General features: G+C 42.0%; 1 protein-coding gene across 1 annotated transcript in view; it reads right to left on the bottom strand.

The window, feature by feature from the left end:
- Positions 1–4436, bottom strand: part of LOC124276871 (ankyrin repeat domain-containing protein 17-like) — a gene marked incomplete at its 3' end in the record, with an annotated part of 35306 nt that extends 30870 nt beyond the window's left edge. The window contains exons 1-4 of the mRNA XM_046712537.1: positions 4351–4436; positions 3416–3488; positions 2623–2710; positions 138–1541 (exon numbers count right to left, since the gene is read on the bottom strand). Of these exons, the coding sequence (XP_046568493.1) occupies positions 138–1541; positions 2623–2710; positions 3416–3488; positions 4351–4436 (1651 nt within the window). The remainder of the gene's footprint in view (positions 1–137; positions 1542–2622; positions 2711–3415; positions 3489–4350) is intronic.
- Positions 4437–18498: the final 14062 nt, after the last annotated feature.

Below are 18498 nucleotides of genomic sequence, written 5' to 3'. Positions count from 1 at the left end.
TAAACAGGTGCCATTGATGAAGCGACGTCAACAAGATTGCATTGTTAGACTATCACAAAGACATACAACAAGGTAATTGGCTACCAATTATCACATTCCGCTTTGCCCGTGTCGACTTAGGAGGGTATACACGTTACCATGACCTCTACGTGTGGCTATCGTTGCTGCTGTGTTGCCGTTCTTGTTCTCGGTGTTAATATCCACAAACTCGCTAGAAAGGATGTACCTTACCATCTCTATCTCTCCATGATAACAGGCGATGTGCAGGATGTTGTTACCATTACGATCAAGCATTGTCACGTCACCTCCCATACTCACAAGGAAGGCAAACACTTTTATTTGTCCCCAACTTACTGCCGCCATTATTGGTGTCATGCAATTTGCCCTTCTACTGTTGACGTCAGTTATGTTGCGTGAGAGGATGTAATCTACTATTCCCACCTGTCCTTCTGTGCAGGCCAAAAACAGGATGTTATCGCCATTTGAATCGTAAAGTGAAGTATCAGCACCTTTACGCACGAGAAAGTCAAACACACCTTTATGACTCTTGCCTGCTGCCATCATTAGTGGTGTCCTCCCGGTGTCTCCTCTACTGTTGATATCTGTAATGTTCTGTGAGGTAATATACTTCACCATCTCAAATTGGCTTTGCAAACAGGCCACATGTAGGATATTGTTAAGATGAACATCAACTTTTGACACATCACCTCCTTCGCTAACAATCAACTCGAACGCGTGTCTGCTTCCACAAGCAGCTGCCATCATCGCTGGTGTCCTTTGACCTGTCCCTCTACTGTTGACGTCCGTTATGTTGTGGGAGAGGATGTACTTCACTATGTCCACATCTCCTCCACAACAGGCCAGATGTAAAATGTTGCTTCCATCAGCATCAGTTTCCGACACGGTACCTCCTGCACATATGCATGTCTCAAACAATTCCCTGTTCCCCATCCACGCTGCCGTCATCAATCTGGATCTTCCATGATATCCTCTGCTGTGGCCTTCCACAATGTTCAGTGAGATGATATATTTGGCCATCTCTGTATGTCCACCTCTACAGGCGATTTCAAGGATGTTGTCACCGGCCTCATCCCTCAATGTCGACTTAGCTCCCTCTTCAAGAAGGAACTTAAAGACCTTGCGATTCCCTTGGAATGATGCTGTCATCATTGGTGTTCTCCCATAATGTCCTATACTGTTCATGTCCACTATGGCAAGTGACACGATGTATTTCACTATTCCAACATGTCCTCCGAAGCAGGCCATTTGAAGAATGTTATTACCTGTGCTATCAACAACCGACAAATTACATCCGTTCCTAACAAGAAAGTCAAACACATCCTTGTGTCCCCCATGAGCCGCCAACATTGCCGGGGTCATTCCATGTTCCTTCTCTCTGCTGTTGATATCAACGTGACTATCAGTCATGATCTGTTGCACTCGGCAAAGGTCGCCGTCCCTGCTGGCTTCATGGAGTAGATTGTCTCCAGGCTTGTGATCTTTGCGTTTTTGGGAATTCGAATGATGGAGCTTCTCCTCATCTGTAAACGTTATGTTATGTCTGACTTTAACATAATTGCAGCTTCGAGGTACTAACTGTGTTTTTTGCAAGTGTAGGCTTTAAGGACATATTGTTTGGGTGTTTTTGTCAGTTTGTTTTTGTACAATTGCCTGTACTAAGACCATAATTTCTCATCCTCGACTTTCAGTAAAACACGTTCTTAAATTGCCTGATTTGATTTGTAAACATTGATATTCAAGTTGCGTTTCTCTTAAGGTTTCATGATAGACTAAAATTCGACAGGGATATTTCTTTGGAGACTCAGAACGTACCCCTAGTTTACTCTGTTTGAAGTACTGTATATCAAACATTATGGAGGGATCCGCATGACACATGGTTTCATGACATAACGGGACTGGTTATTAATCGGGAGTATTCGTTTTAAGGAATGGCTGCCAAAGTTATCCTTTAAACTAGGACTGTCACAGCCATATCCGAAAAATGTTTACAAACGTTATCAATAATTATCCTAGAAAGTAGGAATCAACTTATTACTCACCCGTTGAAGATATCACTGTTTAACAATTTAACAATGTTATTACACATTGTGTAATAACATCACGTGGTGCCGTACGTATGACGTAAAACTGGTTTATAGTTATGACGTCACAATGCTTATACCTCTCTCACAATTGTAGTACACCTTGTTTGACTCACGGAAAGCTGAGAGTCATCGCACTCATTGAATTCTTAGGAAACAATTACTTTGCTCGATATTATTTTGCTAATGTCGGGTGAGTAATAAATTAAATACTAAACAATGTCCAGTGTAATACCATATTTATGAAACTCGTGAATGGTATTTGTATCTAACGAGCTTTCGCTCGTTAGATACAAACCCATTCATTCCTTTCGAAAGCGAGTTAGATACAAATACCATTCACAAGTTTCATAAATATGGTATTACACTGGACATCGTTTAGTATTCTTTATACATACTTTATCTCATATGATGTATTCACTATTCCTTGTCATAATTAAATTATTGAACAATCTCATCTTTCCAAAAACTTAAAATAGACCCTAGACACCATATGGAAAGCATATTGGAAATCAGTTACCTTTTACACATACAGCTTTCCCAGACCGACTCTGTAAACATCTGGAACCGAGGCTGCAGGACATGGTTGCGCATGGACCAGGGGGTATCTGTAACAGAAGCAAACAGCAACCGCCTGTGTGAATACGTGGACCTATCGCCCAATGCAGGTGTCCAGAGGCGATATCATTTGTAGAAAAATGTTGTTGTCAGAAGGGGCGTTTTATCCACTTCACCCATTTACTCACTTTAGTAAGATTGATTTGACATTTTTAATAAAAGTATGCATTAATTTTCAGTTACAAATATCTTTCTATATGCAGTTTCTGTATTGGTAAATGAGTGGCCAAGTCTTTGGCTCTTTACGCTGAAAGTTCTGTTCCATTCCAAGTTCATTTCTATACACAAATAAATTAGCCTGTGGGCAAAACAACTTGTTTTGTATTTTTGTGCTTTTTTATATAATATCGTGTGTCGATATTGATTGCCCTTACTATTCAGTTGACTTCACTTACATTTTGATATGTAATTGGAGTTTCATTGACCCATTGGTCTAACCATTGGTCTAACCCCTTGGTGTAATAACGTTTATTTAAGAAATTGGTGAGACTACCGAGTGTGCTGTATCCTTGAAGGTAAAAGTGAAATTATTTCAGAAATTACTTCTTATATATTTCTTATATCTTATATGGATCGCAGACTGTGCGAAGAAAGATTGTATTTACCTGATGTTGTTTATATACCAAGAGAGAAATATTTTCTTGAGTTACGAATGTTTCTTTGACTGTTAGATAGGACTAAACTATTCAACTTACGTCCGAATGTTTCTTCTCCAGAACAGAGAATCCTGCATCCTCCTCAAATCGTTGCGATTCACCAAGTCGGAGACTACAAGTTAGCGTTTCGTAATTGTATTCAAATCGTAAACAGCCGCCAGTTTCTCTACATTTTACTTCACACAGCCTGATGCCAATGTTCTTGATGGACACAGAACTATCCTTCTCTCTGCCGTCTGACTATCACATTGTTTCGTGATGGACTTTGAAAGTCCATAAACAGTGTGAACAACTGCAGAGAGCAGGATAAAATTCCGGAGGCCCATGGAACATGATGAAATCATCTTCAAAACTCTACGAAGGATCACAGGCTACCTCGACCATACACAGCTGAGGCAGAATGCTCAACTGCAGATTGTAATTTACATACACGCCTCCTATCCTGTGTCATGTGACACACTACGTTATCACGGAGCAGTAGAAATGCCAGATCAATATGCCAGTGAGCATTCGGAGACAAGGAAAGATCGTGCCATCTCACTTTCACTGAGAAAACAACAGGTGAAATGCTGATTTTTTTTCTCATAGTAATTGTCTTTAGCTTTACACCACTTTTAGCAATATTCCAGTAATATCACTGGCCGGGAAGGCGGGGAACACCAGGAATGGGTTTCACATATTATACCCATGTGGGGAATAGAACCCAGGTCCTCAGCATGACGAGCGAACGCTTTAACCCATAGCTACCCAACCTCCCCTACTGTCTCATAGAAAAAAGACAGACGTACAAAACAAAGAACAAAATTGGTGCTTTTTATTTACAAACACATCCCCCCACACCCCCGAAATTAATAAACAACAACAAAAAACAACTCACAACAAACCAAACCGATGGGGTGGTAAATATTTTTGACTTACCAGCACCAGTACTCTCATGTTGCCAAGTTAACACACATAACGCATCCTAATGTAACGTTGCTGCCGCCTCAAGTCCAAGGTCGACGATTCTGTCGCAGTTGACGGCTGTGTCCCCGAAATGGTGGCTGGGCTCGGATGCCATGGTACCCTGATACTGATGGCATTCAGTAATAGATAATAGTTCACGGCATGACTCTTATAGAATATACAAAGCATTACTCATGCAGAGAATTTTTTAACGTTTTAACATCAAAGAAATTAACACATCTATTTATACGTCTTAGGTTAGGCTTGATCAGCATAATGGTATACCAAAGATGAAAGATAAAGTATCTCCTGTGTAATCTAGATGTGGAAAATGAAATTCATAATTTACTTGTATATCTTTTTTATGAAGATTTGCGTACTAAATATACAGGTGAATATTATCTATGTAAGCCACCTTCATTAGCTTTTAAACTATTTCTTTCATCAACTGAGCAGCTTGTAATAATATTGCTGTCGTACTATATCAGTTATGCTCTTATTAAACCTATGTCTGTTTAACAGTTGCTTAAGATGAAAGCCTGTATATTCTTTCTTTATTCAGGATTATTTAACCTCTGATGTGTTGACGTTACGACGGTCTCGAGGAGAGTTTGAGCAATATTTCAGCAATATCACGACTGGAGACACCAGAAATGGGCTTCACATATTGTACCCATGTGGGGAATCGATCCCAGGTCTTCGGCGTGACGTGAGTGTTTCAAAGTTAGTTCCCAGTCGCAATTATGTATATATTTCCAACATGAATTTATTCTGTTAAGACGATCTTTGTACGATTCACTTATCACCACAATTCCACAAACAAGGTCTAACAAGGTGGACATCTCCACCACTTATGATCAACTGCCGGGCTCGTTGTCCTGTCTTTTGCAATACTATCTTGTTGAACGTATTTCTACTTTCAGTGACACTATGAAGGTCGACATTAAACAGATCACATGGCCAAACGTCAGTCTAGTCCCACTGGTCTGTCAGGTGTGGTTGAAAGGAGGCAATGCCTGTTGCTCAAAAGAATGGCATCACCAGCATATGTACAAGGTGTGGCACAGCTCACTCGTCTGTGACCCGTGAAGATCCTGGTCAGAATTGGGTCTCCAGTAACCCATGCTTCTTGGTATTGTCTGCTGTGTAGAACTGCGTCGCTCTGACGTTCCCGAAACCTTGGTTCGAATCCTGGCTCAAAATTCAAATTCTTCTGATATGTTTGATACAACTACTCTTTAATGTGGAAAGGTAGATTAGTCAGGTATGAGGTACGTCACCTTGTATTTCATACCCGTGGAGAACCAAGATATAATTGGTCTTCAGCAATCATTGCATGTAGTAAACAGCCACTACGGCTCGCTGACCTGGCTGACACATGTCATCGTATCCAAACTGAGCATATGGATGTTCATGCCTTTTGATCACTGGATTTTCTGGTCCAGAGTCGATTATTTACAGACCACCGCCATATAGCTGGAATATTGCTGGGTGCGGCGGCGTTAAACATCCAACCGATTTACCTTTTATTTCACCAAACTTGAAAATGGTATGTCACTGTAAATGCATGGCGATACCTATCAGCCTCTTTGGAAGTCTAGAAGTGGCAGCGAGTAGCTATTGACAAGTTTGCAAAACCACTTCTATTTTCTTTCATGTTATTTCTTCACGTATTACAGTACATATAATTCTGCAAGAGAAGAGTAGATCAATGAGCTGGAAAGACGGTTCAACTTATCTCCCTTGACACATTAGACGTTGATGGATGTGGATGCCTGACATAACTAGCTTTTGTGAAATAACGGTTTAACACGTGAAAACATTGACTACTTTATTCATCAAATAATATACTGTTTTTTAGGATAATGTTTCCAAGGCGTTCCGACTAGCACCTTTACCTGGCAGGTAGATGGTATTTTACCTGTCGGTATCCCGTTCCTGGGATGGTGTGTCGAATTACCTGGACTACGGTATACCCCCGTACTTCGGTCCTGACGATAAGGGATGAGCGAGAGGTACAGTGTCAGTACCCGGGGGCCCTTGGAACTTTACCGTAGTCCATCCAGCAAACACAAGACGATGATCTCCGTTCAAATTGCCGTGCGTGCCCTCGCTACACTGCACTTTCAGCCACTCAATATCTTAAGCAGCCAAACGTCACTCTGCTTATTAAAAATTTTCAGTGCTTGCAACCCCTGCACAGCACTTTCAGCTTCTCAGTACTTTAAGCAGCCAAACGTCTCTCTGCTCATGCCAATGGCCTTGCGTGCATCGGCTGCACTTTCAACCTCTCAAATTATTAAGCAGCCAAACGTCTCTCTGCTCATGCCAATGGCCTTGCGTGCATCGGCTGCACTTTCAACCTCTCAAATTATTAAGCAGCCAAACGTCGCTCTGCTAATTCAATCGCAATTTTCCGTGCTTGCAACCGCTGCACAGCACTTTCAGCCTCTCAACCACTCGCTACAGGGAACTTACCCCGCGTCTCCAGCCACCTTTCCAAGGCGTTCCGACTAGCACCTTTACCTGGCAGGTAGATGGTATTTACCCTGTCGGTATCGCGTACCTGGGATGGTGTGTGTGTCGAATTACCTGGACTATGGTATACCCCGTACTTCGGTCCTGACGATAAGGGATGAGCGAGAGGTACAGTGTCAGTACCTGGGGCCCTTGGAACTTTAACTGTAGTCCATCCAGCAAACACAAGACGATGATCTCCGTTCAATAGTTTTTATTGTCACTGTGTTGCTGGTCAACTCTACTTATGAAGTCACTCTATAAGACTTCAGCCGCGAAGCTTCAGTCTTAAGCCAAAATGCTGGCGCTTCAAGATAATTTCTCAAACGGTTCCTAGTGACCAACAGCAAGAGCAGGCCCGCACCAGACTGCCGTTTCTGATCTTTGCTCCCGCTTAAACTTGGGTTCCTACGTCACAGCCAACACCCTTTCCTTTTTTTCCTATTGGTCAATAACCCATAATCTGACTATCTATTACTCTCCCCCCAACTCTATTTCGTACCTCCACTACCATTTTTGTACGACCGTGAGGAGGATTCCAGGAAACTCAGGGTCTCTCTCCCCTAACCATATATGGCTCGTAGAATACTAGGAACTGGTGGCCAGGTCCCCGGCCAGGTCCCCGGCCACGTCGCTCCATCTGGAGTATAGTTGCTTTTTCCTCTATCTAAGCTATGAGTCACTCCCCCCCATGCACTCACCAGCTCCAGCGACCTACTTTCATGTTCATTACCTACATTACTGACTTTCTACCTTACCCACCTTACAACGTTACCACTCACTTCATATCTTAAATATCTAAACTCTCCCAATTTGTATCTTCTGCCCCCTTAATCCCCTGTCATTAATAATGTTAATTGTATATCTCTTATTGTAATAAAGACCATAATCTCATGCCTATAATACGACCCCCCTTCCAACGAAGAGTGTGTCCCCACACTCTATAGGACTGTGACGTCGAGACCCAAGCTACTTGTTTCTGATATCTTTTAATTTCGTATTTTCCTTCTTCTTGTTGTGACCATGGGGTTGATTAACCGCAACGACACAAATACATACATAAGGTACAACATCAAGCAAAAATTATTATTATCAATATGGTTCAAATACAACTCTTCCACATCTAACAAATCGAAATAAAGGAACTAGACGGAATACATGTAACAATGGCTAGTCAATAATAATATTATAGAGATATAATTTTGGCTTCCCTTGACGACGTGGTTGGGTAGGTTTTTTTTGTTTTTTTTTTTTGTTTATTGACCCAGCATCCCCGATTGACTGGCCCCTGGGTGTCAAAGTTTCCACCCAGGGTCTACCTGCGAGGACCTCCAGGTACAACCATCCCAGTGGCCCTGGCTTTGAGTGAGTGAGTGAGTTAACATTTAACGTCACATCGGCAATATTTCAGCCATATCGTGACGAGAACATTTGATATTGAAATGAAATTTATGAATAGTATAAAAACCTGCCAACGAAGGGCAGTAAAACAACTAGAATATCACATATACAGATAAAACTAGTAATAGAGTCTAAAACAGTTTAACCACAGGGGACAACACAATATAAAAATGGGCTATAGATCACCAACAACTGAAAGCAGGTCACCATGCTAGGGTCCATGGGGACTTACAGTACCTTTGCTACCTGCATGGACCCTAGTTGGATTTACACCATCCCTTCAGCCGCTGGTGATTGTAGGATAATTTAGCCGAAATCTAAATGAACAAAAATACTACGTTTAAAAACTTGGTATGTGAAAATTCTACTTTGAAAGTTTTGGGACTTACGTACCCTCTCAGGAGGACAATAATTTTACACTACTTCAACCCCCTTTGAGGGTACAGCCACTAACAATCTCAGTTACTAATTCAAACTACCAATGATAAAATATATATCTATTTACAAATCACTTAACAAACTAATTTTTTAAAAAGGCAATAACTAAACGAGAACTAACAGTAGTAAAAGATCCTTCAATGTTTTGATATTAAATACTTATCCCTTGTGATGGAATATTCAACACAGTCAAGCAAGACATGCTTGACTGTGATTCTTTTCATCACAAGGGATGCAAAACGGAGGATCCTCACCTTTAAGTAAATATTCGTGAGTATATCTAGTGTGGCCAATGCGACATCGTCGCATAATGACCTCTTCAAATCTGGACCGACAACCCAAGTAGGTGTAACCAATGTAGGGTTTTATTGCATGTAATTTATTGATACCTACTTGGGTGTCCCACTTCTTCTGCATAAGATCCCGGATGTAACTTCTTATAACTGGTTTATAATCACTATAAGGTATTTGAAGTGGTGTCACAGATTTGTTGAGAGCAGACTTTGCAGCAGAGTCAGCCACTGTATTACCAGTGATTCCAACATGGCTGGGTAACCAACAAAAGACGATGTCGCATTGGCCAGTAGCAAGATTATTATGTAGTTCTATTATGTCAAGTAAAACAGGATGCTGACACGAATTGTTTTTAATTGCTTGAAGACAAGACAGCGAGTCCGAAAAAATAATAAAGTCCTTATGTTTAGACTGTTTGATATATCTGAGGGCAGTTAAAATGGCCTTTGATTCGGCTGTAAATATGGAAGCGTGATCTGGTAATCTAGTTGATATTGTTTTTGGATCCAATGACAGTGGCACAAGCAACTGCACCACCATCCTTGGATCCATCTGTAAATATAGATTTATATGTATTATATGTACTTCTTAATTGATTATATTCTTGTTTATACTGTAACTGATTTGTTTCTGATTTCTTGAGTTTGGTTAATGTCAGGTCAACTCTTGGCTGGACCAACTGCCAAGGTGGAGAAGAGAACAGGCGGAAAGGAGATATGTTAGTGAGTGCAATATTAGCAGCTGAAATAAAAGGTTGAATTCGTATTCCCAGAGGTGGAATTAGCGATGACTTTTTACCGTAAAGATCTTCATACAGAGGATTAAACACACAATTGTAAGCAGGGTTAGACTTATTAGCATATAACTTGGTTATGTACTGTAAGGACAGTTTAATTCGGCGTTGTTTTAGGGAAGGCTCGTCAGCTTCAATGTAAAGACTGTCAATAGGTGAAGTTCGGAAAGATCCAAGACATAGTCTCAGACCTTGATGGTGAATAGAATCAAGCACTTTGAGATTACTTTACAAGCTCCACCATAGACGATGGAACCATAATCGAAGCTTGGAACGGATCAGCGATCTATACAAGTGTAGGAGGGTTGACTGTTCACCACCCCACTTAGAGTTAGAGACAACTTTCAAGAGATCCAAAGCTTTCAGACATTTTGCTTTAAAGAGATTTGATATGAGGTAGGAATGTAAGATGATGGTCAAATATGATACCTAAGAATTTAGCTTCTTTAACTACTTTAACGGGGAGTACCCGATAAATGTGTGCAAGTCTGGTCTTTATGTGGTTTATACTTACGACAGAAATGGATGCAGTTAGTTTTAGACTTAGAAAACTTAAAACCATTTTGTTCGGACCAATCATCATTGATTTTATTGAGACAGACTTGCAACTGTCTCTCAATTGTGCGCATATTTTTTTACCTCGACATGAAACATTAAAATCATCGACAAATAACGACCCATCAATAGAGTCGTTGAAAACTTTAGATAAGCTGTTGATTTTTATACTAAACAACGTTACCGACAATATGCTGCCTTTGTGGTACACCCTGATCTTGATCGTAAAATTCAGACAAAGGTGGATCCCACTCGAACCTGGGAAATGCCTGTTTGTCAAAAACTGTGATATGAAATTTGGCAAACGGCCTCAAACCCATGTTATGAAGATCTGTTAAAATTCCATGTTTCCAGGTGGTATCATAAGCTTTCTCTAGGTCAAAAATATAGATACGGTGTGTTGTTTATTAATAAAACCATTCTTCACAAAAGTTTCCAGTCTAACCAAATGGTCAATGGTACTTCTGTTTTTCCTAAACCCACATTGGATATCGGTAATCAGTTCATTTGTTTCTAAGTACCATATTAGTCTGTTATTGACCATTCGTTCCATGGTCTTACAAACACAACTAGTAAGCGATATTGGCCTATAGTTTGAAGGATCAGTGTGATCGCGGCCAGGTTTCGGTATAGGAATGACGACAGCATTACGCCATGATGAAGGAAAATTTCCTGTTGTCCAGATGTAATCGAATATATTTAATAAAGTTTCTAAACAGGAATCTGGTAAATGTTTAAGTAACTGATAATGAATATTATCAGAACTGTAGCAGTATCATGAGCCTGCCCCAAGGCAGTATGCAGCTCATGAATGGAGAAAACCCTCATTATAGTCCTCCCCATTATCTGAAAGCAAAATTGAGTTTCTTTTTTTTCTGCGTGTTCTTTAGTTTTTGAAATTTCGGTGTAAAATTTGATGAAGATGAATGTTGAGCTAACGTTTCTCCCAATTTATTTGCTATATCAGATTTACTGGTTAAGAGTGCGTATCAGTCATCATCCTTCAGATGATGAACACCAGATCTTGATCCTTTACCTTTATCCTTTGCACCATATTCCAAACTTTGGACATAGGTGTTCGAGAATTAAGTTTGGACACATAGTCCCGCCAAGACTGCCGTTTGTTTTGTTTGAAAGTACGACGTGCCTTCGCATTAAGTATTTTGAATTTATTCAAGTTATGGACAGTTGGGTGATGGCGAAAATATTTCTCTGCCTTTTTCTCGCTTTTCTAGCATGTTTGCAATCTGAACTAAACCATGGTTTCCGCACATAATGGATTCGTAGAGGACTTTGGTATACAATGATCAGCTATATCATTTAAAGCGTCAGAAAATACCTGAATAGGATCAGCTACATCACTGAAAAAATGCGTTTTCAGTTTTGATTTACACATAGTTTCATACAAGGACCAGTTAGCCTTGGAAAAATTCCATCTTGTGTAAGATGGAGAATCAGCTGGGTTTATTTCTGAAAGTATAGTTGGGAAGTGGTCACTTCCACAAAGGTCATTATGGACTGACCAATCAAATTCATTGAGAAGGTTAGTGTCAGCCAGGGCCAAGTCCAAAGAAGAGTAAGTGCCGGTTGCAGGATGAAGGTAAGTGTGAGAATCATCATTATATATACAGAGATCATTATCTGAGAGGAAATCTTCTATTAGTTTACCTTTAGTGTTAGTGTTTGTACTACCCCAGATCGGGTTATGACCATTTAGGTCACCCACAATAACACAGGGTTTCGGAAGTTGATTATAGAGCGATTGGAGATCAACAAGATGAATTGCTGACGGATACGCGAATATACAGCTGATATAATGTAAAGCCACGTGAAACGTAATCCGCACTGCAACGGCTTGGAGATTAGTTTTGCCGTTAAAGGACTATGGATAATACCCTGCTTAACAAGGATTGAAGATCCTCCAGTGGCCCTGTCACCCGGAGGAGAAAAGAATGATATCCAATGAACTGACGTAAATTAAAATTGTCCACCTGCTTCAGGTAGGTTTCCTGTAAGCAGAAAAGCTGATGGTTGTAAATCCTGAATCAATAGCTGTAATTCATTGAAGTTGGTCTTTAGTCCTCTACAATTCCATTGGACAATACGTGAAGAAACTATGTCTTTGGTGGGTTGATTGGAGATCTACCCCTTGTCTTTTTTTTTGGGCGACAAGCTATGAGACCTGTACTGGATGTTTTCAGAGACATCCATGTCTTCGAGAGATCCAAACTTATTGTAAATTTGGATTTTGTCTTCTGTCCCTTTTGAGACTCTGCCACTATGGTATTTTTTTGACGATTCGTTTATTGGTTTGTTTTCTGTTTTGACACTTGCTTCCCATTAATTCCAGACGGAAGTTTGGAAGTACACTGTGATGATGATTGTTCCTGGGAAGATGGCTCGAGATTCAACTTCTGCTCTTAGCAGTTGTTGTGGATGTTGATACAACGGTTTGTGTTGGACTGGTCAGGAGAGTAGAGCTTGGGTGCATCAGAGTCAACCCATGTCAAATTAGTCTGGCATTGTGTTGACGAAGTGGACACAATAGAAGCTACATTTTGATGTGTTCCGGATCTCCATGAACTGAAGCATAAGACTCGTTTAAGTTCTGGTGTCTGAACAACAAGTTTTTGGCATCAGCAAAACCAAAGATTCCTTGTGAATTTAATTTATTAATTGCCATTTGTTGCTTCCAGACTGGACATTCTTTTGAAAGATGAGTGAGTACCAGAGCAGTTAGTGCACTGTTTAACGTTGCTATCACAATCTTCAGTAACATGGGTTTTTGGCTGCAGTGAGCGCATGTAATAGAATTTGCGCAGTTGTTTACACCATGACCATACTTTTGACATTTGAAACATCTCAATGGGTTGGGAATATAAATATCAACGTTGAGATGACAATACCCTGCTTTAATTGATTTTGGAGCAGCTGGATAAGAAAAATGGAATAGGTAAGTGTTTGTTGGTTTAGTCTCAGAGTTTTTCCGTTGTGAATCGTTTCACAAATGTCACTCCTTGTTCTTTCATTTCAGAGACGATGTCCAATTCACTCATATCTGCAAATAGTTGATCCCGTCTCTGACTATTCCTTTGCTTGTGTTCAAAGTTCTATGTGGAGATACCAAACCGGTATTCCAACAAACAGCTGAGTTGACATCAAATTTGTTGATTATGCTTCCTGCTGCATTCGGCGAGCAAAAGAGCCTGAGCGTGACCGCTTGATAATGCGGACCTCACCTGCAATACCATGTACACCCTTTGACACTGCAAAGGGTTTAATTTTAAAGGGATTTGTCAAGAGTTTCGAGAACTAAAAATCGTGGGCCACATTCAATTGGAGGTAGACGGTCGTTGGTCATCATCATCACTGTCCAATTGACGTTTGTTTTCGTTTTGGGGTTTTGGTAGTCCATGAGGCGTTTAGAAAGGTTCATCATCCGGAACTCCCCACCCGCCATGGAGTATCATAAAGACAATGCTAAAACAAGTGGATATCCGGACTTGCAGCACCAAGGATACTCGGATGATATACTCCAGCAGAAAAACTAAAAGTTTAATATTCCCACTGAATTGGCCCATGAGCCACCGCCTTCTGGGCATACGACTCTAGGCAAAAAGGAACAATCGATTCTCATTTAAAGTCAATTCAAAAATTTGTGAAATGTTTTTGTTTTCCAAAGCCCAAAACAGGATCATTTAAATAAATCAAATTTGTGCAATAGAAAATAGAATGCACAGGGCTTGGCATGACCAGCCGATTGGTTGAACCAGGCCCATTCAACCACCCGTCTAGGTGAAGTAAGGGGCGAAGTGGTGTGTTGGGCAAAGGAACACTGTTCCTGGAACCAGTGCCCTCAACCACCAGCCTCCCGTCCTCCACCGACACAGGGGCGCAATCCACGGCAAACGGGTTGGTGGACCAAAATATGCCCCCCGGGTCCACAACGGGGGGTTGAAAGGCGCTTAGCGTGACCCAGCACCCACCACGAGGAGGTGGCCTTTCATGGGTGCCCCCTGGCTTTGAGGGGGGTAGAACAACTTTAATTTCATGACCAGTTGTCCTACCGGTTAAGGGGCCATCCGTCTCTTAATACTGGAGACGAGGCGTTCAGGAAGGTCAGGCAATGCTGACTCTAGGTCCTAAATACAACAGATTCATTGATTCCTCCGGACTACTTTAACTCTTCTGGGGCGGTAGTAATTTATCAACGTCATATATTCGCCATATCGGTTCAAAAGCTGCAGGGTGGGAACAACGCCGGATGCTGATGGATGGTGGATCTATTGCACCGTACCAGTCCGCACTCCGATGAACGGCTCTCATAGGGAACCTTTGCAATCCGGGCACTGTTTGACATTCAACCAACTTGGGAGACGTGGGAGTGGGGACCCCCTGCTCAAAAAGGCTCCAACTCGTCCATGCCAAGTTGCTCCCCTGGGGTACAACCAGGCATATGCATGCTTGTTCCCCTGGTGCCACATGTCATTCTCTCGGGTTACCTGGCGGAAATCAGAACCTGCTACTTTCAAAGTGTGGCCGCACACCCCTGTGGATGGCGCTGAACACGCCGACACCATTTTGCAGAATGATAGCGGCAGAAATTTCTAGGGTATCTCGGATCGGGAATATTTCCTGAGTACAATAGGCGCGCAACACCAGTGCTCCTTATTGAAGGAAAATCCCCATCCTATTGTCATGGAAGCGGGACGCCGCCGACTGATCCTCGTGACCACCCTCATCCGATGTTGATTAGAGAGGAATTCCCAAACCCTGGTTCTCGGAATAGGTAGCAGTTGCCAAAGGGATTTCCGTGTAACCTCGTAGTTCCGTACCCATGTCAGTATGGAGTTGAGTCAATTGGAATAAAATGGTCACGCCTTCGTCCCCTAAACGCCGCTAACGCCTAGACCCACGAGGAGGAAAACCAAAGTACAGGCCATACATCAGGAGTACCGCCGCCCCGATATCCAAAGCCTGATCTATATTTTCTGAGTGGGACGGGTCGCTCGCGGCTACGGCGTACAGTCTCAGTGGTTACAATTAGGGCCCTCTATTCTGTCAGACAAATCAGGGGCTACGCGAAAGAATGTCTGGCTGCCAAGAAAGTCGCCTCTCCTTAATTTTTCCCTGAACGTTTAATAATTCCGCCTGATTGTTTAATATTTGAATTCCGCGGATCCCCAATATTATAAACATATGAAAACAGGCATTTCAAGACGAGTGAGAAGCGACACAATTTGTTCCATACATCGTAGGGAATACTAATTGGTGGGGATTGTCTTTCAAAGTCGTCGTCAAGGTAGTCTACCACACGGTGTGAAGTTGATGAAGCCATAATTGCTTAACAAGAATAAAATAGATACAATATATAGAAATTTACGCCAATTAATTAACTAGATATATAATGTAACTCAATATGTAATATATGTTGTCGAAATAATCCCGTCAACTAGCTAGATACAAAATATAACTCGATATATGGCGTAATACACTGACAATAATAAGGATACAATATATGAGAAATACGTCAATTTAAATACTAGATATGTAGTGTAAACTCAATAATCAATATATGGGTGTGTGCAAACAATCCCCGTCAAATAGCTAGCTATATAACAAAACTCAATCTATAGCGTAATACAATAGTGGTGATAAAATAGCACTCAACAGATTATTTATACAGTCCCAGGGGAAACACCCCTGCCGAACTGGAATTGTTGATATCGTTAATGCGGCCAACAATATCAACATCAATGGTACAAATTGCTAATTTGTTGTATTGATCACCGTTCGAACTTTACCAACCAATGACTCCACGAATCTCTCCCGGTTTTCACTATCGTAGCTAGCACGGGTAAAATGTTATCAACCATGAACTTCCATGTGTTTTAGGGTGTATGTACATGTTGTAATTGTGTGGGTGTAATATCGTCAACTGAGAGCCAACTTTCATATTGGGGTTGCGGTGTATGCAGAGGTGTTCGTGGAGAGATGCGTTGGTGTGACAGGGTTTGTGTGGATTGTTGCATGTCCTGCAAAGGGTTGGAAGTGATCAGGTAACCCCATGGCGACCCCTAAACACTAAGAGACGGATAGAGACCCCCAACATTCTGTTATTAGTGAACTGGTCAACCCTGTAGCCGAGGAGGCGTTGATGTGCCAGCCATGACTGGATAGGCCGGCCGTACGAAATTGCACTAAGTACAAAATAACAGGTATTTGCCTTGGCAAATGTTGTACAGACGCCCGGCCACGTATCGGGAACGGTTAACACCACTGGTAGAGATACTTGGATATCGGTAAGCCGTGTTGCATAGCGCGCCTACATTGTCAGTGGGCCATTTGATGTGGATTTCTGATGTGAACCAGTGGTGTTTGATCTGCACGCTGTCTGGGATATACTGTGGCTGCGATAATGCAAGCGACCGTTGGTGGAGCATCGACCCGTAAAACGCTGATTCGGACATTGCAGGAGGGGAAGAAAACTTTAAATCACAGTGTGGTAGATGCATCGGTTTTGTATCTTATAAAAGTATATGGCCAGAGCGAGAAAGAGGGTTATTACAAATAAAAGGACAATCATTTTCCGAGGTTCCACAGGGGTTTGAGTATAGCCACCGACTGACAGGGGTGGGGTGGCTGGTCCGCCACCAATGGTAGTTGGTGGGAATCCATATTAAGGAGGCCCTGTTGAGGTCACCCCATTGTGACGGCTAAAGCTGATCTCATTAATAACTGTGACTGTACGGCAGCGATGCGACGGTTGGTGAAGACTAGTAGAACTGTATCGGATCACTATGACACCCTACATGGCTAATCGTGGAATATGCCATCGGAGCTTCAAACCAGTCAGTGCCCTCCCCGGTACTGGTTAGTGCGTTCATATACACGGGGTCAGTTAGGGTCAGTATAAGATGATTTCATTAGCTTTGGCTTTTGTTACGTGCATGGCGGAGATTGACACTTTAGCTGTTTGTCTGTTTGGATAAGTTTAGTGAAAGACGCTGGGCGGCCAAGCCGAATTCTGCCGTTTTATATTGTACCGGTTCACTTGCAACAAGGTCGGTAGCCTTCTTTAAGATGTCTTGGGATGAAAAGAAGTGTCGAAGCAAGGCCACGTTTAGGGTGTAATTAAGGGGAAGATGTATCTTGGGTTTGGCGGCAACTCCGTGAGTCGTGGGGGCAGCATCTTATCCTCGTCCGGATCGAGCATGAGCAATAGATAGGCGCTATGCAGAAGTTAAGCAGCCTGGCTGTATTTTTGTAGCGTTCTGACACGTGTATACAATCTCCGAGATTCTTACCAGCAGCAATTGATCTGAACCTAATTCGTATAACTGGGGTTGGCACTGTCGGGTACGAGATGGAAATTACACCAGTCGCGGGACCAAGTCGTATAGTCGCTTAGTAATATGGCTAGGTACAGGAGGGGTTGACAAAACTTCTTTCGCCGGGTAACCCAGGACAGTGCGTGTGTGTTGTGCTACACAGGATTCTGCAAACTCCTTTTAGTAAACTCGACGAAGCGTTTCTCTTCCCGAGATGGCTATATATGCGGGCAAGAGTTCGGACTCATGTTGAGTGTCATTAGACTCCTCATGTAGTGGGACGGAACGGTAGTTGATTGGTAGAGGTTATATCATCCTTGGAAGGGTAATGGGGACCAACAGTGATAGAACAATACGTTTCCCTTCCGTCTGGTTTGTAATGCGGCACAGAGGAATAGTACGCACGAGGTCCTTTGTACCAAGTCAAATCCTGGGTAATCAAAGCTAGTTGTACTTAATCTGATTCAAGACGAGACGGAGGGTGAGGGACAGAGTTCTTGTGGCAATTGTCCTTAAGCAACTTAGATGTACTTTAGCATTAAGTCTTGTGATTGGGAGTTTAGCTTGCTGGTGAGATGGAGTTGCTGCGAAGTCAAGAAAATAGTAGGGAAAATAGTTGCTTATACCAATCGGCTTCACGAATTCATTACGGTCTGTGAGGCATCGTACTATTTGATCATGATTAAGCTGTACTTATCCTAACCAGATTATTCAGTCGGGAATTGGTTTTAGACATAAAGGAGGACATGGCATGGCCTGTGATGTTAAAGGCGATGTCCCTCATGTGTTCTTGTCCTGCCAATAACCTAACATCATGGTCGGCAATTATTTTCAAATCTCTTTCCGTG

Source organism: Haliotis rubra, unplaced genomic scaffold (assembly GCF_003918875.1).
Source record: "Haliotis rubra isolate DU_JTF1 unplaced genomic scaffold, ASM391887v1 Scf2143, whole genome shotgun sequence".
Lineage (NCBI taxonomy): Eukaryota > Metazoa > Mollusca > Gastropoda > Lepetellida > Haliotidae > Haliotis > Haliotis rubra.
This window is presented reverse-complemented; position numbering and strand designations above follow the sequence as displayed.